The sequence below is a fragment of the Equus asinus genome, chromosome 13 (genome assembly GCF_041296235.1).
Source record: "Equus asinus isolate D_3611 breed Donkey chromosome 13, EquAss-T2T_v2, whole genome shotgun sequence".
Lineage (NCBI taxonomy): Eukaryota > Metazoa > Chordata > Mammalia > Perissodactyla > Equidae > Equus > Equus asinus.
The window spans coordinates 56193760-56218642 of NC_091802.1; the positions used below are offsets into that span (position 1 = coordinate 56193760).

General features: G+C 54.8%; 1 protein-coding gene across 10 annotated transcripts; it reads right to left on the reverse strand.

Moving 5' to 3' along the window:
• Positions 1–1170: 1170 nt before the first annotated feature.
• On the reverse strand, positions 1171–24404 carry FBF1 (Fas binding factor 1). 10 transcript variants are annotated; one of them, XM_070483653.1, is made up of 30 exons: positions 24306–24404; positions 22991–23076; positions 22116–22143; positions 21317–21358; positions 19973–20066; positions 19281–19341; positions 18671–18721; positions 16733–16874; positions 16142–16219; positions 15409–15528; positions 14938–15076; positions 14677–14810; positions 13773–13872; positions 12160–12636; positions 10927–11025; positions 10496–10584; positions 10268–10326; positions 9286–9441; positions 9045–9145; positions 8711–8917; positions 7864–7971; positions 7642–7781; positions 7436–7554; positions 6399–6521; positions 6127–6312; positions 5468–5644; positions 5248–5385; positions 5045–5162; positions 3995–4110; positions 1171–3310 (listed from the first exon to the last, which is right to left on the reverse strand). In XM_070483653.1, exons 2-30 carry the CDS (start codon positions 22991–22993, stop codon positions 3227–3229), a joined length of 3489 nt encoding a protein of 1162 aa, XP_070339754.1. In that variant the 5' UTR covers positions 22994–23076; positions 24306–24404; the 3' UTR covers positions 1171–3226. The 10 variants fall into 10 exon arrangements, with proteins under 10 accessions (XP_070339754.1, XP_014695349.3, XP_070339752.1 ...); XM_014839863.3 differs by having other exon boundaries at positions 12160–12639; XM_070483651.1 differs by having other exon boundaries at positions 24160–24376.
• Between the last annotated feature and the right edge of the window lie 479 nt (positions 24405–24883).

Genomic DNA, 24883 nt, shown 5'->3' on the forward strand with positions numbered 1-24883 from the left:
GTGGTTAGGTTTGCGCGCGCTCTGCTGCAGCAGCCCAGGGTTTTGCCGGTTGGGATCCTGGGTGTGGACCTGGCACCACTCGTCAGGCCACACTGAAGCGGCGTCCCACATGCCACAACTAGAAAGACCTGCAGCTAAGATATACAACTATGTACTGGGGGAATTTGGGGAGATAAAGCAGGAAAAAAAAAAAAAAAGAAGATTGGCAACAGTTGTTAGCTCAGGTGCCAATCTTGAAAAAAAAGACAATGTCTGCCTAAACCCTTCCAGGGATGTGTTGCTCTTAAAACCCAGTTCTAACAAGATAGATATTGTACCCCAGGTGATCTGGCCCCCTTCTACTCTGGCCCCTCTGAACTCAAGCTTCCATGACACCAATCCACTTACTCAGCACTTTGTTCCCTGGGGCCCAGGACCTTTGCACATGCTGTCACTTCTGCCTTCCACTCTTCCCCTTTCCTCCTGTGGCCTGACTACCTCTCAGCCCCTGGAGAGTGGTGCCTCCAGGAAGCCTTCCCTGATGTCCCAAGCAAGGGCTAGTGACCAGTCAGTTGCTTTGGTACTAGCAGAAGTTTGACCCTCACACTAAAACGGGATGATGCGGCTCTCCATCCAGCAGGAAGTAGCCACACCTTGAACTTGTTTTTCATAAACAGCAGCGAAATAGCTAAACCTCTTACCATCACTGCCAATTCACCCATCAGCGTGCAACTACTATGTGTTAAGGCCAGTGAGACCCAGTGCTGCCCTTAAGGAGGCATTGCTTGTTGACTTGTGAAACCCTCCTGAATGCCCGGCAGCACTGAAGGCTGTGGGCAGACTTGACTGTGCCCAGAACAGGGTTCATAGCTTCTCAGTGTTCTGCGTGTGTTTGCACCTGGCTTCCTTTCCTATTTACCTTTTGTTTCTGAATCCTCTTCTCCGTGCCTCACCCACCCAGGCCACCCCTCTAAAAATGAAGGCACACAGGCCCTCTGGGGGCAGAGTCCTGCAGGTCCACCACGTGGCTCTTATTTCCCCATTAGTCCTCACTTTTTACAAACGTTCTTGTTCTCTCGTTGTGCCAGAACGCTCTAAGTGTGGGGCTCGCTTGGACTTTGTTTGAAAGGCCCTGCACGGATTCCCACACTTATCAACTTGAAGCAAATAACAAACAAAACTCTTGAAACTGGAAGTAATGGCCCCGCCAGGCTTTCATCATTGCTACTTTCCACCAGTATTTCTCTCTCTACAGGCAACTGAATTAAGCATCTGGGTTCTGACTTTGAGATCATAATTTTGAAGGGAAAAAGAAAGACCAGCAGACACGCAACACTCATGCCTGTGTGCAGCCCTCCACCTCTGCGGCCCGGGAGAAAGTTGATGTAAGGGGATAAGATACCTGCCACACTGCCAGGGACAGTGACGGAGCAATTACAGGCACCGAGTGCCTGTGGACCGTCTCCACTTGGCTGTTTCATGGGCACTGGTGTCATCTGAGTGACACCACCCAGTTACCTAAGCCAGAAAGCCGGGGGTCCTCCTTGACATGTCTTCCTTCCTGGCCCTCCATGTCAGGTACCAGGTCCTGTGGGGTCGCTTTCCTGTGAGCCCTCACTGCCACACCCGGTACACTGCTGTCCTCAGCCTCCCCAGCACCTCTGCAAGCAACCTTCTGCCAGCTTCCCTCTCCCCGATCTTGCTCCCTCGGATGTGTCCTCCACTCACAGCCACAATGGGTTTTCCAAAATGCAAATATGGCCCCACCCTGTTTAAAACCCTTCAGTGAATACCCACTGCCCTGAAGATAAAAGGTCAACTCTGCCACAAGATAGACCCAGCTGTAAGGACCTGCTCCCTAATTCTAAACTCATTTCTGTCCTGAAGGCCAAGCTCCCTGGGGACCTCGCTGCACCCGCCCAGCATGTGCTGCGATCACCCACACATCTGTCGGGTGACTGCTTAAGTGCCAGTGGCGCCCAGACTGTGCCCATCCTTAGAACCCTCCAGCTCTTCGCACAGGTGGGAACTCAGAGAGCGACTGTTGAGAAGGACCGAATCCCAAGCTTCAACAAGGTTTCTACTGGGACCCCTGATGCTTCCCTCCTCAGTGTGGGCACCAACCCAGGCAGCAGCTTGGACATCTACTTCACAGTAGCACTGTGCATAGCATGCCCTTCTAGAAGGAGGCAGCAGAGTGATGTGGCTGAGAGCCTGGGGCTTTGGGATCTGCCCAAGAAGAACCCAAACCCAGGCTGTGGTATTTGCTATGCCACCTTGGGCAGATTACTGAGACTGAGCCTGTCTCTTCATCTGTGAAGCAGGGGTGATAGGCACTCCCTTCTCCTGGCTGTGGTCCAGCAGCAGGCAAGGGGATTGTAGGGCTGGAGGGTCCCGGCCAATTGTACAGCAAATACAGTGCTACAGAGCAAACATTTTTAAGTACAAACTCTGATGAGCTATGGCAGGTGAACAGCACAGACAGAAGCCTTCTCTCCTGTCCCTCCCCACACCCCCACCGTCACCCAGAGTCCCCCACTCCTGCCTCTGGGGAGTCTCTTAGAAGAAGCCAATGAGGTCAGTGTCTGTGCGAGCTAATCAGTGCCTCAGGCAGCTGGGAACGGGGCAGGGACTTGGCGTGAGGCAAGCTGAGCGCATGAAGGGCTGGCTGAGTCCCAACGGCAGGGCAGACTGCGAGACAGAACTTGGCTGGGCATGGTAGCTCACTGCCCCCACAACACTTCCCACTTCCTTGGCCAGGAGGCTAGAAGGCCCTTCAGATGTGTGGCCCAACTCTGTGTCCCCATCAGGGAGAAGACCTGTGCCGTCTCTTGCAGGGAGGGCAGGGGGCTGCTCGGGGCATCCCTCAGAAGAGGCCCAGAACAAAGATCCCCAAACCCTCCGCCAAGACGAGGAGGGGAGGGATCCACAGAGCCCAGTCAGCCCCTCGGATCTGGGCTGGACCTCTGTGGGCAGGAAAGCCAAAGCTGTGGCTGACAGCGTTGGAGGGCTGATACTCTCGGTGTCGCGTCTCCGCAGAGGTTGTTGTGCCCTGAGCCCTAGAGGCACAGGGGCACCTGCCTGCCTGAGCCACGGGCTTGAGCGCTCAGAAAGAACGCTTGCACCCCGTCTGCAGGAAGAGCTGTAATCAGGCCCTGGGCACCCCTTCCCCAGAGCTGGCGGCCTGCGGGGCAGTGGGAGAGAGTCCTCAGGTCTGCGGCCTCTACCACGGAGGCAGCAAGGCCCTTCAGGCTGAATGTGATGTCATATTGTAGGAGGCTTTCTTCAGGGTCTCCAGGAAGAACTGTTCATCCTCCAAGAAGTCGCGGTCCTGAAAGGCAGAGCTGGGTGAGCAGTCACCCCCTGGCTGCTTCCTGTACCCGCTTCTGTGAACAGGGACACTGGCTCGCAGGACCGAGAGTGAGGAGGACCTCTCGGTGCTAGCCAAGCCAGCCCACACTCGGGGGTCCCTCCCGACTTACTCCCTGGCTCTGCCTGGCTCTGGCATGCAGTCGGGGCAAGGAAAGAGCATGCACACTGAGTGAGACAGAGTAGGTCTCAGTCCTGGCGAGGCCTCTCGTTAGCAGATGACTTCATCTCTCTAAGTCTAAGCTGGAGATGATAATCTTACCTACCTTGGAGGGCTGTGGGAGGGGAAAGGCTTATTATGCACATAAAGCTTTCAGCACAGAGCCTGGCACCCAGGAAGTCCTCCATAAGTGACAACTGCTATCATTATATGAATACAGGGTTATTGTGAGGTTCAACTGACATGATACCTGCAAATCGCTTGGTACAGAACCTGGCCTAGAGAACAGGTCTCAGAGATGCTCACCTAGCAATCTGTACTACTCTTCTCCTCCTGGGGTTGGGCTCAGCCCTCCCGGGGCCAGGATGTGTTCCTTCCTGCCTCTGACCTGAGCTGCTTATCATCACTGTGAACACGAGGACCACAGGGGTCTACAGGGAGCGGGCAGGCCTGGGCTGGGGCCAGCCTCTGCTCTGGGACACTCACCTGCTCAGCTGTGTGTTTCAGCAGCACCAGCTTGGCGTGGAGGTACGAGGGGCCCAGGCTGGCCGGCGGCTGGCTGTACTGAGGGGTGGGAGCAGGAGCCATGATGGCTGAAAAGGCTGAGGAGAAAGTCGGGGACCGAAGCGTCAATGGGAGAACAGGATGGCCACAGCTGTCTCCCCAGGGCCTTCATACCACTGCGGGGCGGGGGGCACATCCACCAACACTCAAAAGCCTTTGAAAACGCTCATGGGATCTTACCTGGCAACTCCTATTCTAGGAATTTACTCAACGGAAATAATTGGGCAAAGGTGCAGAGATGTCAGGACAAAGATTGCCACTGAGGTGCTATTTATCTTATTGGCAAGTCACTCAGCAGGGAAGCAGTAAAAATAAGGAGCAGCCTCATAATGGAAAATCATGCTGATTGAAAATTATGGTTAAATGTTTAATTACTGACATGAAAACATGTTCCATATGTACATTTCTGAATGAAAAAAACCAAGGCACAAGCAATATATGATACAATCACAATTTTGTTTTTAAAAACATATGCACCAAAATGTCAAAAGTGGTTCTTGCTAGAGAGTGGAGTTTAAATAGTTTTAAAAAGACCATTTTTGGGGCCGGCCCGGTTGTGCAGTGGTTAAGTGTGCATGTTTCACTTCGGTGGCCCGGGGTTCACCGGTTCGGATCCCGGGTGCGGACATGGCACCGCTTGGCAAGCCATGCTGTGGTAGGCATCCCACGTATAAAATAGAGGAAGATGGGCACGGATGTTAGCTCAGGGCCAGTCTTCCTCAAAAAAAAACAAGCAAAATAAAACAAAAAACAAAACAAAAAAAGACTATTTTTCAGTAGTTTTCCTCCTCTATTTCTGACTCATTTTTCTATAATTAACATGCATTACTTGTGTGAAAAAGAAATAAGGTGACTTTAAAACCCAGCTGACTCCTATCACTTGAGAAGTGGGAGGAGAGGGCAGGATGCTCCTGGCATTGCCCTGTCCAGGGGGCCGGCTGATCCAATATCCCATCCTCTGGAGCCACTTACCACTCAGGCGGGAGGCTGCGGGGTCCTGGGTCCTGGGCAGCAGCCCCACGGGGCCAGAGGGCAGGTCCTGTCGGACACGGTCCAGCTGCAGCCTCTGCTGGGCCAGACTCAGAAGCTCCTGTCCCCAGAGCAGGACAGTTGTGAGGGTGGGAGGCTGGGGAGGTTGGCAGGGGTGGGGGGAGCCAGAGCAGGAGGAGCCTTGCCTGATGCATGTGCTGCTCCTGCTGCCGCAGCTGCTCCTGCTGCTGCTGCACCAGCCGTAGTCGGGCCTGCTGCTCTGACTGCACCTGCCGGGCCTCACGCAGTGCCCGCTCCCCTTCCTCATACTTCTCCGAGGCCACCTGTGGGGAGGCCGCCTGGGTCAGTGGGCTGGCTAGGGTCAGCGCAGGGCCCTGCCACACCCAGGGCTCAGCTGCCTGGCACCTGGCTCATGCTCTCCACCTCCTCGGCACGGAGCCTGGTGCGCAGGGCGGCGGCGCTGACCCTCTCCTTCTCCAGCCGCAGCTCCTGCCGCTCCCGCTCCAGAGCCTCCCTCTCGGCTGCCAGCTGGTCTTCCTTGGCCCGCAGCTCGCTTGCCCTGATCTTCAGCTCTGCCTGCTCCTGGAGATGGCAAAGCCTTCACTGCTTTCTCCTCTTGGGAGTTCAAGTGGGCGCTGCTCAGGGTTCGAGGACTCCCCTGGCCCGCCCTGCCTTGCTGCTGCGGTTCGGCTCCACCCTGACTCTGGGAGGAGGCGGTGGAGTAAGGGGGTCCTAGGACCAGCCAGAGAGGCCTGTGGCCAAGTCTCAGTGCTGCCCCTCAACTCTGGGCTCAACTTCTCTGAACTCGTTTCCTCATTTCTAGAATACCTAAGTCATGCAACATGATGAGAATCAAATGAGCAAATGTATATAAAGCACCTAGGGCAATAAAAACAAGTTGTTATTCTCACATGATTATTGTCATCTTAATTCCTATACTCTCGTTATTGCTCTGCTCTTTGCTGAGCTGAGGCATCCCGATGGAGGAGCAGATGGTGAGGGCCGGGGAAGGAAGGGGCAGGGCTGCCCAGGCTTCCCGCGGTCCTTGTGGCCCTGGGCCCTACCTTGGCCAGGCTGACGAGGGTGCCCTCCCGCTGGGTGTCCACCTGCAGCACCCGCTCTGCCTCACGTTCGGCCCGCTCCTTACTCAGCTTCTGCTGAGCAGAGAACTCAGCCCACTCGGCTGCCAGGCGTCGCCGCTCCTCTCCACACTTGTGCATGACGGACTTCTGCTCCTCCAGCAAGGCACTCTGGGACGAGGGCATGAGGACACGGAGTGAGCATCCTTGGGCGTAAGGGCAGAGAGAGCAGCTGAACACGGTGTGGCTGGCCTCACCTTGGCCCTCTCCAGCTCCTCCCGCTCCATGGCGACCTGCTGGACCATGGCCTTCCTCTGCTCCTCCAGAGCGCGCTGTGCAGACTCCGCCTTGGACTGCTCGGCACTCACCCGCCAGCGTTCCTGTGGACCGGGTCAGGGCTGAGAGCACGCTCGCCCTCGAAACTCCACTCGCTGCCATTAGGCCTGACTGCTCCCTGAGGAGCTGTGCAAACCCACCTACGTCTTCCATGCGAGGCCACAGACAGCTCCTTTCCAGAAAGGTGCAAAAGGAGGGGTGCCTGAGGACTGCAGGGCCTGGACTGTGATTAAGTGCACCAAGGCTAAGCTGACGGCTCGGGAAGCGCTGTGGAGTGGGGCAGGGGTGGCTCCAGAGGGCCAAAGAACTGCTGCTGCTTCCTGAATCGCCAACGATGCCTGCCTGCCTCCTGTCAACCAACAGGCAGAGCACCAGGGTGGGTGTGAGACTGTGTGTGTGTCAGGGGACGCGGGGGCAGGGGCTTAATAGTCACGAAATGAGGGACTGATAAACACGGTTCTTGATAGCAAAACATCTGTTTACATATTGATACTGTCTACAGGATGTGTGTGTCATCACTGGCTATCTCTGGCTAGTGGGTGATTTTAATTTTCTTCTTTACTGTTTCCTGTATTTTAATGTTTTTCAATGAAATGTATCATAACCTAGTGCAAAAAAAAAGTATTTTTTAAAGAATAAAGCTTGCTTTTATATATGAAAGATACAGGGAATTTGAAAATGTATCTGTTACAGCTCAGGAGGCAAGAACATTTCTCCCAATGTCACAGGCATCAGCTGATGTGACAGGTTCGAGTGACAGGAAGGAAAGTGGGATGTGCAGCTCATAGGCAGAGAGCACTTCTGGGGGTGGAATTGGGGGCCTGCAGAGGCAGGAAGGGACAGGAGAGACATTTCAGAGGAGAGTCCCGAGGCTGAGGAGGAGAGGTCAGAGCACTGCTGACTTTCCCTGGGGTGCTCTGCAGGAAACAGGCCCTGCCGGCAGGAGGATGGGCCCCACCTGCTCCAGCAGCCGGCTCTGCTCGTTCAGGCGTGCCTCCATTTTCCCGATGACCTCGTGGAGCCGGCTCCGCTCTTCCTCCATGTCCCGCTGCTGCCGGCCCAGCCTCTCCTGCAGTGCTGGGGGTGGCCCACAGGGCGCTCACTGCCTGCCCATCTTCCCACCAAGATGGGAAAGCAGGGAGGGACACATGGCCCACTGGGTACCTCGGAGCTGCTCGTCCCGCTGCCGGATCCCCAGCTCCCGCTCCTGGGTGGTGGTGAGGTGCGAGGCCTCCACGCGGGAGGACAGCTCAGTCAGGCTGCTGGAGAACTTCTCCATCTGCTCGATGATACCATTCAGGGACCTGGGGGAGGACTGGGTCACCTGGGCCTGGGGACCCCAGCACCGCCCCCTCGGGGTGGGCAGGGCCAGGACAGCACCCGTACCGTGTGTGGGAGGTGGCACTGGTGACGGCGTCGATCTCTCGGTCCTTCAGCAGCTTCAGCCGCCGCAGCTGCTCCTCGTGGTCCTTGCGCATCTCCAGGATGGAGGCCCTGAGGGGACGGGGAGGAAGGAGAGGGCCCGTCTCAGCAGGACCAGTAGGGCTGGTGCAGTGAACACAGGGCAGCTCCACGTGGGAGGAACGTGCCTCTGGGGGCCCCTCCTCCCGTGCTATGCCAGTTTCCCTGGCTCCTCTGCCTATCTGTCTTGGTGCCTCAGTGCCACACCCACTCTCCAAGGCGGACATTCCTTCTGTTACTCAGCAAAGGACTCTTCACACAGAGGAAAGGCAGGGGTGTCGACAACCCTTTCGCGTCTGGCCAATCTGCGCAGTGCTAAAAGGCCTGCTCTGCCCTCATCAGCCAACTCCCTTACGGACCCTTCCTTAGTTCTGCTCTCATCTAGAAAGGCAACCAGACCGACATAGCAGGCATAACAGTGCAAATCTCTTGGTGTCGATCCCATCACTAGACTGAGAGGTCCAGGAGACAGTGGAGGAACCTGTGCTCATCAGCCCTCAGGGTGCTTGCTGCTGCCAGGCCCTGCCGGAACAGCCAGTGACCCCTTGGGCCCTGCGGGTACTCCCTCCCCGCCTCAGCAGGAGTGGTGGCCCCCAATTCGTGGCATGTTATGGGTCAATGTGCTCGGCCTCGGTCCTCACTGGAAGGGAAGGGGTCAAGCCTTGGTTCAAAGGCCGTTGAGCCATGGCTTGGGGTCTCGCGGGAATCAGCTTCCTCTGGCCCCTCTTGAAGCCAGCTCCCCCGCCCGCCTGCCGCTGGGCCTCGCCCTCACCGCTGCAGCTCCCGGAGTCGTTCCATCTCCTGGTCCTTCTCCTGCGCGGCGGCCGCCAAGCGCCGCTGGTGCTGGGCTGTGAGCTCGGCCTGGGCCTGCTCGGCTTCCTGGCAGTGCGATAGATACTGGGCAGACAGCTCCTCGTTCTCTCTCCGCAGCCGCTCTTCCCGTTGTTGGTATGATGTTTCTAGCACCTTGACGCGGCTTCTGCCAACAGGACACCCAGCCATGGGGCTCGGAAGGCAAGGGTGGCCACCTGAAGGGCCTCTCAAGGTGCCTCAGCTGAGGCAGGCCATGAACTGCGGGAAGCCTGGGCAGGAGGAGTGGCGGGTACCTGTGAGCACTCTCGATGAGCTCCAGGTCTGCCTGGTGTCGCTGCTGCAAACTCTCCAGCAACAGCCTGTGCTGGGTTCGCTCTAGCTCCAGCTTCCGCACCTAGGAGGCGGCAGGAAGGACAGTGTGGAGGGAGGGGAGACGGGGTCCCTTAGACTGCCTAGGGAAGCCTTCCAGCCCTCAGAGTGACACCATCCCATCTCAATCCTGCCCCCACAGCCGGCTGCCCCTCTGCCCCTGACCTGGGCCTCCAGCTCTGCCAGCCGGGTCTGACTCTGCAGCAGCTCAGCCTGGAGCTCAGCAGTGCCACTCTGAAGCTGGGCCTGGGCAGCCAGGAGCTGCTTCTGGTATTCTGTGCCCGGCATGAGGCTCCGTGCCAGTGACTCTGGGAGCAGGGACTGTAGGAGAGGGTGAGATATGTTCCAGATTAGGTAGGGGACAGGGACTCAGCTGAGCTCAGCTACCTCTGGCCCTCTGCTCACGGGACCTCCTAGGCCCTGTGCCTGATCAGTGGCTGTAGACAGGGACAAGGATGTGACACCAAGAGGCCAAGGCCAAGGCCTTGGAGAATCACGCAGTCACTGTACCTCCCCTTTCAGGTCTGGTTAGGAGAATGAGTCCCCCTCCCTCCCTCAGACCAACATCCTCTCCAGCAGGGGTTCCAGATTCCTAGACAAACAGCCAAATGCCAGCAGAGTCTTAGCTATGACAAAAGTTTATGACACTGGCCCTTTCCGTCAGGTCCGAAGTCCAAATGCTGATAGCTACTCTGGTTCCTGCAGGCTGTCTACCATCCCCCATCTCCAAAGGCACTTCTTGGTTACCGGGGACATGCTCCTGTGGGGCTAGGTCTCCTCAGGCCTAGGGGTCAGAGGTGACTGCCACATCTGGGAAACAGACAGAGGTGCAGTGGGAGGACGGCAAGGATGGAGGAGGTTTTCTAGACAGAATGACAAAACATCTGCAGCCCTGCTTTCCGGCTGGAGCATTCCCCCTGCCCCCACCTGGGTGCCAACTCTAATTCCCTGCTGGTTCTGGCAAATTAGTACCCAACTCTGCCTGGGAGTTTAGGAAAATGCTGGCGGGGCGCACCAGGGTGAGCTATCTGACATCATGACACCTTCTGCCTCGCAGGTTGTCAGGTCAAAGTGCTGCTGCTGCCTCTGAGCCACGGGAATTGCCCCACAGCCCCGAGACCTATACTTGCTTGTCTGCCTGCCCTACCTGGATGGGCACAGAAAGCCCCGCAGGTTCCTGGGAGCTTGGGAAACCAACAGCAGGCTCTGAAAAATCAACAGCAGAGAACTGAGGAAGCGACGCAGAAAGGCCCCGAGGTTTTGTGTGTGTGCTCGGGGAGTCTAGCTTCACTGGTCTTCCAGGGGCCCTGAAGGAAGCTCGAAGTGCCTCCCCCTTACCCAGAGTCAACCCCCCCAAACAAAGCAGAAAACAAACCAGTGCCGGAGAGGTCTCCAGGGGCTGTTGCCCTCTTTGGGTCACCTGCACGGAGGGCCAAGTTGGCCTGGTTCCAAGTCACAGGGGACCTGAGGGCACAGGGATGGGGGTGGCAAGGTGAATAGCTTTCTATGTGGGACACAGGGGGAGAAGGGAGGCTGGCATGGGCAGAAAGGGAAACATCAGGTTCAAATCATGGACTGGACAGGCCCGGTGTTGGCAGTTCACTGAGAGTGAGGGTTCGGGTGGATAAAGGAGACGGAACCCACTTCAAGTCCCCTTAGTCAGTGGGCCTGAGACGAGGTATTGAGTCCCACACACCAAAGTGACCAAGTCGGAGCCCAGCATAGCTGTGGCGGTCTCTAAGGAAGGAGCCTGGGCCGGCCCCTACCATGCCTCTCGTGGATCCCCAGCCCTGGCTGTGGACATACCCCATGGCAGCAGGCCTGGCAGGTGGCTTTTCTGCTGCTGTTCCTGAGGTCCCTCCAGCAGCTGCTTGCTCGAGCCCTGGAGTGCTGGCAACAGGTTGGCTGAGGAAATAAAGAGTAAAGTGAAGATGGCAGAAGGTCCAGGTTAGGTTGGACGAAGATGGGCCAGGACAAGGCCCAAGCCTGAAGCTATGTGGCTGTTCCTTTTCCTGCCTCCCCTCGGCCCTCCTCTTGTTCCCACCATCCCGTCTTGGGGATTCTCCTCCCAAGTCTGAGACCCTGGACTTCCAGTGCCCCCTCCCACCTCAGTGCCCCCTGGGGCACAGTGAATGGACACTGACTGTCTGACAACAGTCCAAGGAGCAATAATAGATGTGTTATAGGCACCAGAGTTAAGTTCAAGTCCAAGGCCTCGTTCTGGCCCAGTTAGCTTCTCAGTTTTAGACTGACGCTCTGTTCACTCTCCTGGCAGGTCTGGCTGCCCTTTGGGCTCCTCTCCTCTCCTGTCTGTTGTTCCCGCCTCCCTTCTCAGCTCTTGGGGTCAGTGAGGGGCCTTTCACCTTGGTTTTGGGCCCAGGTCAAAAACCACCCTCCTCATTCACACAGCCCCAGGGCTGGGTGATGTCCCTGGCCTGTCCATTCCCTTCCCTTTCACTCTGGCCACACAGCATCTTTCCACTTCCTCTGGACAATCCTGCCCTTGGCAGCCTCTTCTGCCATCCTGCCCTCAGGTTACTCACTGTCCTGCCCCACAGGATCACCTTTCTGGGGCTCTTCCAGGAGTCGCCTCTTAGCCACTGTGTCTTCTCTAACACTCCCAAAGAGCACGAATGACTCTCAACGCCCACAGGCGTCATTTACTCTAGCTCAGGCCAGCAGAAGCACCAATGATTTGGACACTGGGTTTTTTGCCAGCCCAAGGGCACTGTGAGCAGAGCCCCTGCTCAGAGGCACCACGATGGCTGTGTGTCACATCAGGGTACCATCTCCTGCCTGATCAAGTCAGTGCCTGTCCCCGTAGAAGTCCGGGTGTGAGTGTCAACAGACCCCCGGTCCCCTCATGTCTGCACTGGGGTCAAGGCGGAAAGCCAGACGCTGTCTCCACAGCACCCAAAGAGGGAGAAAAGCATAGCTAAGAGCCGGCGCTTCTGACTGAGGCATCGAGATAGTTGAGGTTGGCCCCCTACAGCCCGGCCAGGTGCCCCCTCCACTAGAGACTGCAGCCCAAGCCCACACCTTCTAGAAGGGGGGTGGCCTGCTGCCTCCAAGTTCCGGCCCTTAGAGGCCACAGTGCGCTCCTCTCTGGCCAGACCTTGGGACTTCTTCCGAGACAAGGCATGGCTCAGCCAATCTTCCTCCTCTTTCTGTTCAGAGGCTCCCAGCTGGGAAGGCTGGCTGGCTTTGGCAGGGGAACCTGCACCCTTAGTTGGCAGCTTTGCCGGCGAGGAGGAGGGCAGCCCGGCTGGGGCAGAGTGCCGGCCTGGGGCAGGATACTGGTTCGCAGGGGCGGGTACTGAGGGTGTAGACAGTGCTGAGCCTCCCCGTTGAGCCTCTCTGGTGGGAGAGGGAGGGAGCAGGTCCAAGTCGTCGTCGTCCTTGAGGCCCAACCAGTCAGCTCCTCCCTTCCTGGTGTGGGTGGGGCTGGACGCTGCTGGGGGGCTCTGTTTGGAGCCTGGTTCTCCCTTGGGGTCTGTGCCACCTTCTTCTAAGAACCTACTTCAAGACAGAGAGGAAGGGGTCTAAGGCAGGACAAGCAGCCTGTCCCAAGAGCCCCATGTCTGGCCTTTCTCTCCACTGTTGGGGGGTGACTATGAGGCCCACACCAAGGAGTCCGTAATGGCCAGGGGCTCTGCACAGCCAGCCTGAGGCCCAGCGAGCACAGCGCCCGCACCAGCTCAGGCAGCAGAGCAGCAGCGAGCTGTTTGTAGAAGCACGAAACACAGACATCTTGAATTCCATCGCGTGAACCGGGCACAATTCCATCCACAGAGAATAGGACCAAATTACAACCAGGGGACACACATCCAGAGGAACAGCAGGCGGATGAAGTGGTTTTAGGTTTTCCATCCACCGTCATTTTCCTACCTGTTCCTTGATTTGGCCATTGCCTATATGTGTTACTGGCCAGTGGCAGCAGGTTCCAAGGTTTAAGAATAGACTGAGATTGGGAAACAAATGTCCATGTGTATATAGGGTCATTTAGATGGAAAGAGAGGCTGATAAAGCCAATGTGGCATGACGGTAACAACCACTGGGTATGGGCAAAGGCTGGGAGGGAATTTTTTATACTGTTCTCAGAACTTTTCTGCCAGTTTGAAATTATGTCAAAATACAAATTTGAAAATATACACTGGGAGAAAAACGCCAAATTCAGAAAATTCAATCCACTAATTTAATGTTTTGTTGCAAACTGGGATGAGACCACTGGCAGGATCACTACGGCAGATCCCAGGGCAGCGCTCCTGGGGGGCAGGGTTTGAGAGCCCACTGCCAAAGGTTAAGAGTCCCGCTAACCCTGGGACTAGATATTCCTGAGGGAGGTTGACCGACATCACAGCCATTTACAGCTTCAAAGGGCTTCAGGCAGAATTGGGCCCACCTTCTCCTTTTCTTTCCGAGGAGGCCGGGAGCAGACTCTGGGACCAGGATCCTGCGGGGCCATCTCCACCACTTGGCTTGGACTAGTGAGACTGGGCAACCTCCCCCTTCCCTCGGGACCCCCCTGCAGAGCCTAGTGGCCCCCCTAGAGCCGTGGCCTCCCACACAGGACTGTCGGTGGGATGGGGGAAGGTTGGGGCTGTCTTCCCGGTGGGCAACCTGTCTCCAAGCTCCCTGCGGGCCCCACTTACCTGACTGACTGCCGGCGGGACTGCCGGCCCTCAGAGGAGCCCAGGGTGGGCTGATAGGCCCCAAAGGTGAAGTCCTCGTCACCCCAGGGATCTTCTTTGTCTGTGAATTAAGGAGTCTGTGATCCGGGGGCTGGCCAGGTGGCACAGCGGTCAAGTGCGCACGTTCCGCTTCAGCGGCCCAGGGTTCGCCGGTTCGGATCCCGGGTGTGGACATGGCACCGCTTAGCAAGCCATGCTGTGGTAGGCGTCCCACATATAAAGTAGAGGAAGATGGGCACGGATGTTAGCTCAGGGCCAGTCTTCCTCAGCAAAAGGAGGAGGATTGGCAGCAGATGTTAGCTCAGGGCTAATCTTCCTCAAAAAAAAAAAAAAAAAAGAAAGGAGTCTGTGATCTGGAGCACGGGAGTCAAACTCTTTTGTGGCTGCAGAACTGTTTGAAAAGGGCTGAACTAGCCACTTTACATGTAAGATAAGTACAGGTGAAGCTGCTCTGGAGGAAGCTGGGGCGAGCAGCTGAGCGGCAGCTCAATGTCTCCGACTCCCGCACTCGGAACGTCACTGGGGGGCTGCTGTTAAAAACGCACTAGCGGGGCCCTGCCCCAGACGTGCTTAAGGTGAGGCCCAGTGAGCAGCACGTGTCACAAGAATGATTCTCAACAGACGGCCTGTGGGCTGATGCTTCGAGAAACACTGGTCCAGAGCAGTGTTTTTCCAACTGTGAGCTGCCACCTATTAGCAGGTCGAGAAATGAGTCACAACCAATGTATTTATTAAGTCAAACAGCACATAAATAAAAAACGAGATTACGTGTGTGTGATGATGTAAAATTTATTTATTATGGGTTGTGATAAAAATCTGCTCTGGGAGCCCCCCACACCCTCCCCTGCCCCACAAGCTTCCTTACCCTGAGGCCTCTGGTACTTCTTGTCCAGCTTGAACTCTCTGTGCTCCCCGCTGCCCGGGCAGGCCAGGAGTTTGGTGGCAGTGTCTCGACCCAGCAGCTCATCCAGCTTGGAGCGAGCGGGGCGGGGCCCTTCCCTGTAGGCCAGGACACAGGGCGGCCTGGGTGAATGTGAGGGGCTCCGGGGGGCCCACACTATACCCCCAACTAGCTTTCCCTGAAGCAGCAGCCTTGCCAGGGCTCTCCGTTCATAACGATCCTTACTGGTCTCCCGTCGGCTTCCTCTCTGCTTTGGGGCTGTCTCCAAACCCCAGTGTGGCTATGAGGTCGTCCCCATCGTCAAACAGCAATTCGTCTTTCTGTCGGATGGGGGTGTCCCCAGGAGTTAGAGGAATAGAGGGACCTAAAAGACAGAGCACAGGGCATAATGCCCACAGCCTTCTTGCCCTCAACTCTGATATCTGAGGGGATTCAGGGGGCTGTTTCTCTGCAACCCTGATGGGTGGGACAGTGGGCATCACACGTGTCTAGGCTGCCCACGGGACCCGACTCCCCATACCCCACTCCCAGGCTCATGCACCCCACCTCCCTGTTCTTAGAGACTGACAGTCTCTGCTCCAGGATCTTAGACCTGTGGTCCCCGCCCTGGTGGGGTCTCTGGTTCTGCACTGGAAAGTTCAGCCAGCCTGCCGCCAACTGTATCTGCCCCAGAGCGAGAAACACCCACCCTCCTACCTTGATCTCTGACTGGGGCTGGGCTCTTTTCGGAAGCTATTTTACTGTCTGTCCTAGGCGGCTTCTTGGCGCTTCCTCCCTCATCATCGGAAAGAAGCCCTGCCAATGGGTCTTCCAAGTCTCACGGCCAGAAGGGAAAGCACAGGTCAGACTTCAGCATTTTGTCCAGTAGAATAAGCCTCGTGCTGCGTGGGGGAGTTCTCTCTCCAGTGGAGAGTCTAGCTGGTCTGATAATAAACAAGCTGCTCGGCACCCAGAGGCCAGGACCTGTGTAAGGGGGACTCCGACAGCCCCGGCTTGGCAAGGGGAGAGGGAGCTGGGGTAGCGACCCTGGGCCTGCGGTCCAGTGTGACTGTCCCAGCTTCACCCATGGGCCTCCAGACTCTGCTGTCTGCACAGCCTTCTGGAAATGTCCCCAAGGCATCAGAAGAGAAGTAAAATACTTGTGTGCGTTCATGAAGGGAAAGGGAACTTCTCCCATACTTCATAAAATCTCCAGTTTGATGTCTGGCTTCAAAGCCCTTGTAAATAAGTTCCTCAAATATCCCGGCCAACGCAACATATTTAGTCCCTCCCCGAATTCATGAGGAACTGAATCAGTGGCACCAGCTGTCTCTGTTCCTCGTCTGATACACACAGTGACTTGGCCTCGGACAAGCAAGCAAGCATTACCCAGGCTACTCCACTCTCAAAACTGGAGTGTCCCAGAAGTGGGGTGCAGGGCCTATGGTACCTTCAAAGGAAAACTTCCTGTACGGATGGCCAAAGCTGCGGGGAGAGGGAGGTGGCTTCTTGGTGGGAATGGCGTCCCCTGCAGGAAGTAGAGGGAAGGCAAGGTCACGAATCGGGTCTCCTGGCCAAGGTTCTGCCACACAAGCTGGGATGGTGTGTACTTCTTCCTGGGGGGCTGAGGGTTCGAGGCCGTGGAGATGGCCATGGGATGGGTCTATACCTGCCCAGTTCCCACAGAGGCTGCGGGCAGAGACGTGGTCCGGAAGCTACCTCCTTCCCCCTAGTCACAAGTCATTCCAGAGTCATGCATTTGGGAGATGCACAGGCTACCATAAAATTCTCCAATTTAACTCAAACGGCTTTTCCAGGAACTGCCATGTCGGACTTAAGAGGGACTGGAACGGCTCTAGGAAGGCAGGAGGCTGAATCTGTCCCCGCCCCCACCACAAACACTCAAACACACACACGTGCACAGGGAGCCCCTGCCCTCTGCATTCCAGGCAGGGAAAACCCACAGGACGTGAAAGCTCCCTTCTAAGCATCTTCCATGTCCCAAAGTGTCCCTAGGTTTGAGGAGCTATCTCCCACTCACCTTTCTCTTTGGCTAGTATTATGCCAGCAGGTTTGGGATCACTAGGCAGCTCTTCTTTCCCCGAAACCTTTGCAGGTCTTTTGCTAGAGGCTAGATTAGACTTCTTCAGACCTAAGAGATCGGCATCCATGTCGTCCAGATCCTGGAAGAGTGAGGTGGGAGGAATCCTCTCAGGTGCTCAGCTGGTGGTTGCTAAATGCCTTCGTGCTGGAGCAGCCTGGTGGTGATAGTGCCTTCCTCTCCATGGGGGACAAATGGGGACTTGGGCTGGGGAACTGACTCGACAGGATTACAGAATGAGGGCAGAGGCAGGGCCAAAGTACAAAGTCTCCACACTGTTGGTCTCGGATGAGCTGAATGGTCTCGGATTGGTACCTCTACTGGCTTTTACTAGCAGCTGCTGCCTTAATGCTACAATGAGAGAGTTACTAAAACCTGCTTTCAGAGCTCCTCACAAAGGCTTAGCAACTTTTGAAGCTGTGTGCAGTGGAAACAAAACAGCAGGACCCTGAGATTGCAGACTTCCAAAGGGACTGCGCCAGGCAGTGAGGGGACCCTTTAGCCAAAGCCAAGGAAAATTCTGGATTCCTTAGCCTGCCTGTCAGGGTAAGCGAACTGCGATTAGAGGCAGAAGAGTGACAAGAGTGTCCTTCCTGAATGTTCTATGATGATGACATTAAAAACCACCAGGAACCAAGCCAGGAGAGGGAGGCAGTCAGGGACACCCTGGTCACCACTAGGCCTCAGTACAGACACGCTGAGTGATGATTTTGAGAAGGGGATGAGATCTGAAGACGGTAGTTGGCACCCCAGGGACAGAATTGTGAGGAAACAAAGGAAATGAGAAAACTTCAGAAAAAAGATGAGTTAGGAAAGAAAACTGAGCCAAAGGCAAGCAGAGTGGGATGCGGGTTCTACTCATGGTTCTGGAATGAGAGACTCAAAGTCACTACCAAAAATTCAGTCCTGGGGGCTGGTCCCATGACTGAGTGGTTAAAGTTGCATGGACTCTGCTTTGGCGGCCCAGGTTTGCAGGTTCAGATCCCAGACGCAGACCCACACCACATGTCAAGCCATCCTGTGGCGGTGACCCACATACAAAACAGAGGAGGACTGGAATGGATGTTAGCTCAGGGCGAAACTTCCTCAACAAAAAAGAAAAAAAAAAACTGAGTCAGAGGACTCGAGGGTCATGCCAAGGGGTCCTAGCTAGTGGCCTTGGGGAAGAGTGATTTTTAAGCTGAGGTTAAAGAAGATGATTTGGAGCCAAGAAGGGGACAGACCCCAAATCTTTAGGGCTCCTCTTGAAAGAAAGTGCTCAGGCTTGGCCTGGGATGGTGGCAACGTGGTTAACCAGAGGGACATGAGGTGGAGGTCAGGCAGGGGGGTGCGCCTGGAGGGAGCCAGGGGGAGAACAAAGGGCCACTTCAGGCTCTAGACCCAGCCAGGCTCCCCAGGCACGGAGAGATTATGCTCTTATAACCGTTCAGAATTTATGTCTTAAAATTCTGTTGTGAAGATTAGCTTGGGGCTTGATCTGACCAGAGGACAGCTGTACCAAAGTGGACTTGGCAGGGGATGTAGAGAGAAATATGCAGAAAGATTAAGAACAGGCTTTCGGGGAGACACTTTCCCTCTTTCTCCCTAGGTAGTGGCGGGGTGGAGGGACCCAGGTGAGTCTTTGGGTGGGAGCCGGCCCCATTTCAGAGGCCTGTGGCATGACTGTGTCTCTGGGTGGGAATCTCCATAAACCTGTAAAACTAATTCATACCCAGAGGGGCAGGAAGGGCACCAGCTCATGGATGAGCTCCATTCTTGCACTAGCAAGGGCTCAGAAACACAAACCGTGAAAGGAGAAATCAGAGGGAGACGAAGGCATGGCATGAAATATCAATACCCCACCCCTGGCTCCCAGAATTGTCTGAGCTGCTTCATTACCTTCATGGCCTGGAGCAAGGCCTGCGGGTCTGCATCGGAGATGTCTGAAACCTAAGTCCACAGGAGGGTAAGGTCGCACATTAGTCAAGGCCTCACAAAGCTCAGGGCTCTGGGCCCCTGCTGCCCTGCTTCTGCTAGGGCAGGAGCACAGGTCACCCAATGGGGCGGAAATAGGAGGGTCTGCCCTCACTGGGGGCTTGTACGTGGTTTGAAGTCAAACCTGCCCAGCTGTGGAAACCCAGCAAGTGCTGCCACTTTTTATTCCTCCCAACTGGAAAGACCACTTCTATCACAGGACTCACGTTACGCGACTTCCCATCCATGCGACTGGACAGCCACAGTCACAGCTGTGGAGTTCACTAGGGGAAGCACAGTTAAGAGGCAACAACCAAGACCCCAGCAGTCGGCAGGAGCGTGTCTCGCTGGTAGGAAGGATAAGGACGTTGCTTTGGGTCCACCTGGCAGCCCTAAGGTATTGCTGTGCTTCAAGAACAAACTTGCTTTGAGAGGGCTTCTAAACCCTTGTGTGAGCAGCCCCTCGGCCAGGACACCCACCTCACTGTCTCTGGGGATAAGGAGAGAGCGGGGAGTAGGGAACAGGCTGGCTCACCTCAGCGTCAGCTCCTGCAGGGCCTGCCATAGTGCTGAAGGCATCATCTTCCAGGAGGGACCTGCAAAGAGGCGGAGTCGGCACCTACCCCCATCCCCAGGGCACGAGATAATTCTAAGAAAGGAAGAGTGGCTTAGAGAGCCCAAGGGAACTTAGGTAGACGCTTCTCCAGGAGAGCAGGGCTGCTAAAAGGAATCTCACAGGCCACTTAATGCAGTGATTTTAAACTTTTTAAAAGCAGTATAGCCCCTTTAAAAACAAACAAAAACAACACGTAGGCCAGAGAGACAGAACTGGTTTAGCTAAAACAAAGATGGGGCAGAAGGCTCACAAAGCTCCTTCCTTATCTCTCAACTGTCAAAGGAACCTTAGAAGAAAAAACACAGTCTGAAAATCATGATCTAGGCCAATCCTCTTATTCTGAGGCTAAGAAAATTGAGACTCAGAGGTTCAGGAATCGCCCAAGGTCACACAGTAAGCAACAGATGTAGGGCTGGAGGCCAGGACTTCTGACCTCCAGTTCAGTTGTCTTTCCTCTCTCCCAGGCTCCTTCACTGAATAGGAGATGAGGGAAGGAGGAGAACATTAGTGACACTAAAAATGGGGCCCAAAGTATGTGGAAAGTGGGGCGGAGAGGCAGGAGCATTTGGACTGAAATGGGTCCTGGACACCCAAGCCGGTCCTGGGCTTACTTTGTTCCAGCCCTTGAGGAAGGCAGCGCCCGACCTACACCTGCTGCGTCTCTGGCATGTGAAGCTAGTTCAACAGGTTTGTCAGGTGGTGTCACTGGAAAGAGAGAAAACAGGAAAGATGCCATCAAGGTGAACAGGATGACAAGTTCCCCACTGAGCTGTCTCCCGGACCCTCCTACTGAAAGAAAGGCCTGTCTGGAGGCAGGAAACTGGCCCCATAGGCAGGTCCCAAATGGGAGAAGGGGGCAGTAATATTTCCAAGCAGGAAGTCAACCCTAAATGCCAACTGGTGCCAAATGAAGAGCCCCGCCCCGCCCCAGGGAAATGCAGGAAGAACAGCACGCTTCCACCGCCCAGTGGGTGGCTGGAATGCGTGGGCTGGTGCTCTGTGGGGTCTTCTGGGCCAGACGGGGGGAACCTTGGCTTTGCTGTCCCTGGTGAGTTCAGCATGACCCTGAAGCCCTGCTCCTCAGACACGGACAGACAGGATAGGGGACTACTATCCAGAATGCACACAGCACACTTACAACTCCAGAGTAAAAAGAGAAACAACCCAATCAAAAAACAGGCAAATGATCTGAAGAGACCTTTCTCCAAAGGAGATATACATATGGCCAATAAACACATGAAAATATGCTCAACATCATTAGCCTAAGGAAATGCACATCAATGAGATGCAACTTTACACCCACTAGGAAGGCTATAATCAAAGACAGAGAATAACAAGTCTTGGCAAGGACGTGGAGAAATCGGAAGGCTCTTACACTGCTAGTGGGAATGTAGATGGTGCAACTGCTGTGGAAAATAGTTTGGTGGTTCCTTAAAAATTAAACGTAGATTTACCATATAGTCAAGTAATTCCACTCCATGGTTTATACACCAAAGAACTGAAAATATATGCGAAACTGATGCATGGTTAACAAAATATGGAGTATCTATACTGGAATAGTGTCCAGCCATAGAAAGGAATGCCACAGTGTGGATGAACCTTGAAAATATTATGGTAAGTGAAAGAAGCCAGATGCAAAAGCCACATAGTGTATGACTCCATCTTATATAACACTTCTAGATTAGGCAAAGCCATAGAGAAAGAAAGTACATAAGTGGTTGCCTAAGGTTGGGGGAGGGAAGAATGAGGAGTGACTGCTAATGGGTGTGGAGTTTCTTTACTGGGTGATGAAAATGTTCTGGAATTAGACTGTGGTTATGGTCGTACAACTTTGTGAATATACTAAAAGCCACTGAATTGTACACTTTAAAAGTGAATTTTACGTGAATTATATCTCAATTAAAAAAAAAGAAGATGCCGCCTAAATGAAGGGATTCTGGGGAAGGGGCACTTACTCTCATCCCCCAGGAGGCCACCAAGGACATCATCTATGGAGCCTGGAAGAGAAAAGGAGCCGTCATGACCCCAGGAGGAAAGAAGAACGATCCTTACAAGCCTCACATCTTGGGACCTTGCCCCGGGACCTCAGAGCTCTCGGATGTGGGGTCCTAGGCTTGGCTCTCTCTTCACTGGCCACGAGATGTTTTCTCTCTGGCAACAAGTCACAGTGCCTTGTGGAAAGGCCCCAGGGTAGAAATCGAAAATAACTTTCTCAAAGGATGGTGGTGAAGATTTTCAGGAGAACCTACAATCTGCGAGACACACTGGCCAACAAACCAGTCTCCAGGCTCTGAAGAAAGCCCAGTGTGCTTCTTTGCGAAAAGCGTCCGAGATTTCTAGACACATACAAGCTTCTTTCCTACCAATAGCCTCCTTGCACCTTCCATCTGGGACCCCTCTCAGCCACTTTCTAATGGGGGCATGTAGGGGAAACCCAGTCTGAGTCCTGAATGAGGTCTCGCATCCAGCTTAAGTGCCTTCACCACCCGTAACCCCAACCGTATGCTTCTGGATACAGAGCCCAACGAGAAGGATTTTTTTTCTCAAGTCCCATCCCCAGTTTATTTCTGAAATTACTCTGAGGCCAAGGAGGCAGCATGAGGAGTCCCCTAGGAAGACCAAAGCTGCCTACGAAATTATGGGGAAATCAGCAAGACCCATACCAACAACATTCAGACACAACAAAGTTATTTTTGGACCCAAAGTGGGGAAATTATTTTTGGCGTAAGGGTGATGTTCCATCTCTCCACTTACCTTTCAATCCCTTTTTGGTCTTTGGTGCCTAAAATGGGAAAAACAAATCACATTAACAAAATCCAACAGCGTTGAAACCAAGAATGCAGAATGAACTGTTTTGCCTTTTGCCGAGTCACCAGAGGAAAAGGAGCGCCAACGGCATTTACAGACAGAAGCCCATTATGCTTGCCCAGAGTTTCTGAGAACAGACTCATCCAGAGTGTGGGAAAGTTCCACTAGCCAGAATGGATGCCACTGTGGGTGCTGTCAGGTAGGCAGAAGTGTCTCCTTTTCCCTGACTTCCAGATGCCACATGCAAACCCTCCCAGCCAGGCTGTAATATGAATGGGAAAGTTTTCCTCTATTGCATGTCCCCGTCTCCTCAACCAGTGAGAGACACTTAAAAATGCTTCCAGTAGGGCTGGCCCAGTGGCGCAGCAGTTATGTCCACACACTCCGCTTCGGCAGCCCAGGGTTTGCTGGTTTGGATCCCAGGTGCGGATGTGGCACCGCTTGGCCAGCCATGCTGTGGTAGGCATTATACATTAAAAAAAAAAAAAAAAAAAAACGTAGAGGAAGACGGGCATGGATGTTAGCTCAGGGCCAGTCTTCCTCAGCGAAAAGAGGAGGATCAGCAGCAGTTAGCTCAGGGCTAATCTTCCTCAAAAAAAAAAAAAGCTTCCAGCTGGCCATTCAGGGGCTTAGAAGAAATGCTTGCTCGTTGCTTAATAAGATGTCTGACGTCAATTCTACTTCTCATCACACTTTTCTGTGACCACATCCTGGTCTTTGTCACCCACCCCCCAAGTACTCCATGCAGTCAAGATCTTGGGGGTGGGAGTGGGGGTAAGAGCGGGTTCACATTTCCACACGTCCCTCTGCATTCTGCCTACCATCTCAGTGCTCTGGAGGCTGCTTGTGGCTCCTTCACAGTGCTGTCCAGATCACTGGAATTCTGCCCACATCGGGCTCATCCTCCCTAATGCAGAAAATTAAAGTAGCTGCTTAAAAGTGATGGAGCTGGGGCCAGCCCGGTGGCGCAGTGGTTAAGTTCGGCCGTTCCGCTTCTCAGCGGCCCAGGGTTCGCAGATTCGGATCCTGGGTGCGGACATGGCACCGCTTGGCAAAAGCCACGCTGTGGTAGGCGTCCCACGCATAAAGGAGAGGAAGATGGGCATGGATGTTAGCTCAGGGCCAGTCTTCCTCAGCAAAAAGAGGAGGATTGGCAGTGGTTAGCTCAGGGCTAATCTTCCTCAAAAAAAAAAAAAATGATGGAGCTTTCCCACTTCCATAAATTAACAGTTCCTTACAGGGAAGGCAATTCAGATGAGAAGCAAAGTGCTCTGGGTAACTTAATGAGCTTGCCAAGGCCTCAAGATCACTCGGGTACAGTGCAGTGGTCCTCATCCTTGACTCTGGATGCGGGAGACGGCAGGTACCATCTCAGAAAGGAGGTGGGTGCCAGGCACTATGGTCAATACACCTTCCCAGGCAATGCCCATGACTACTTTCCAGGCAGCATTCAGCACAAAGAGCGGATGTGAGCACTGGTTACTCCTTGACACTATTTTCACGGATGGTGGAAATTTTCCCTTCACACTAACTGTAAATCCGACTCACCCCATTAACAGAGAACTGTTTTCCTCAGAATGATCACTCTCTCCCTCTCGCTCCTTAACATTACCAAAACGGACCTTTGGCATGCCTTGGAAGAAAGGAGTCTGAGGGGGCCGTCTCTATTTCTCTAGTGTTGGCCTGTCCTGTTATTAGAATGCAAAGTTTAGCTGGGTTACGTACAGGAGCCGCTCTGTTTCTTTCTCTGCAATGGCAATTTTCACGACTTACAAGTCCAAACATGTTTTGCATCATGACACATCCAGGAACTTCTGCCATCTCCTATCCATCCAGTCCCACCTCCCAGACGGCGGGAATTTCTCAGAGGTGTGCAAAGGCCACAGGGCCACAGAGTACCATCGCGTCATTGCCATTTGTTTGGCCAACTCCGTGCCAGGCATCTAAAAATCCCGAGCCCACCCCTTAGCAAGGGCCCTCCCAGAGTCACCTCTCTGTCCCGAGACTCCGCGCCCCTCCATGCATCACCCCTCCGCGCGCCCAGCATCTGGGCTCCGAGCGCAGCCTACGATCCTCCCAGCCCCTGAAATCGCCCGGGTTACGCGCCATTCCCCGCGGAGGGGCAGCCGGTGAGACCTGTCCCAGCCACGGCCGCTGGTCCCGGCTCCGCTGGAGCCCAGCTCGCTCAGGCCTCCCGCTTGGGAGCCCCGGGGGTGCCAATCTCTCAGTCGGCCGGCCTCCGGAAGAAAGGCGAGCCTCGAGGCATCCTGGGAGTTGTAGGTCCACGGCCCGCTCACCTGCGGGAGCCAAGGGAAAAGGGGGCACCGAGAAGAACTACATTTCCCAGGGTGCCCCTCCGCAGCCGTTAGTCGAGGCCGGACCTCTGTTCGCGGCTCAGCGCGTTGCTAGGAGCTGCCTCAACGCCCCTTAAGGAAGCGGGTGCAGGGCTGCGAGGCCGGGCGGCTTTTCCCCCCCATCCTCCCTGGAAGACTCCCTGGGGCCTGGGCTCCAAGACCAAACACTAAAGTTCCTCTAGCACTCTTCCGAGGGCTGACTCGGGGCGGGGTTGGGGGCGTGAGAAACGTGTTAAGACTGGAGGACCGATAAACCATAATTATGTATTTATCCCACACACCAAAGCGTAGGGAAATGGCCGTGACCATTGTCATGAAAATCAAAGCAGCGAAGCCATGATGAAACCCAATACCGTCACC

Bases quoted from the DNA above. Each gene is read 5' to 3' on its own strand.
- FBF1 (XM_014839860.3), bottom strand. From the start codon at position 24,216: ATGCTGGGCGCGCGGAGGGGTGATGCATGGAGGGGCGCGGAGTCTCGG. The intron at 6,522-7,435 runs GTGGGGCCCATC...CCCGGTCCACAG, and splicing joins AGAGCCGGCTGCTGGAGCAG to GAACGCTGGCGGGTGAGTGC. The intron at 6,313-6,398 runs GTGAGGCCAGCC...CCCTCGTCCCAG, and splicing joins AGGAGCTGGAGAGGGCCAAG to AGTGCCTTGCTGGAGGAGCA.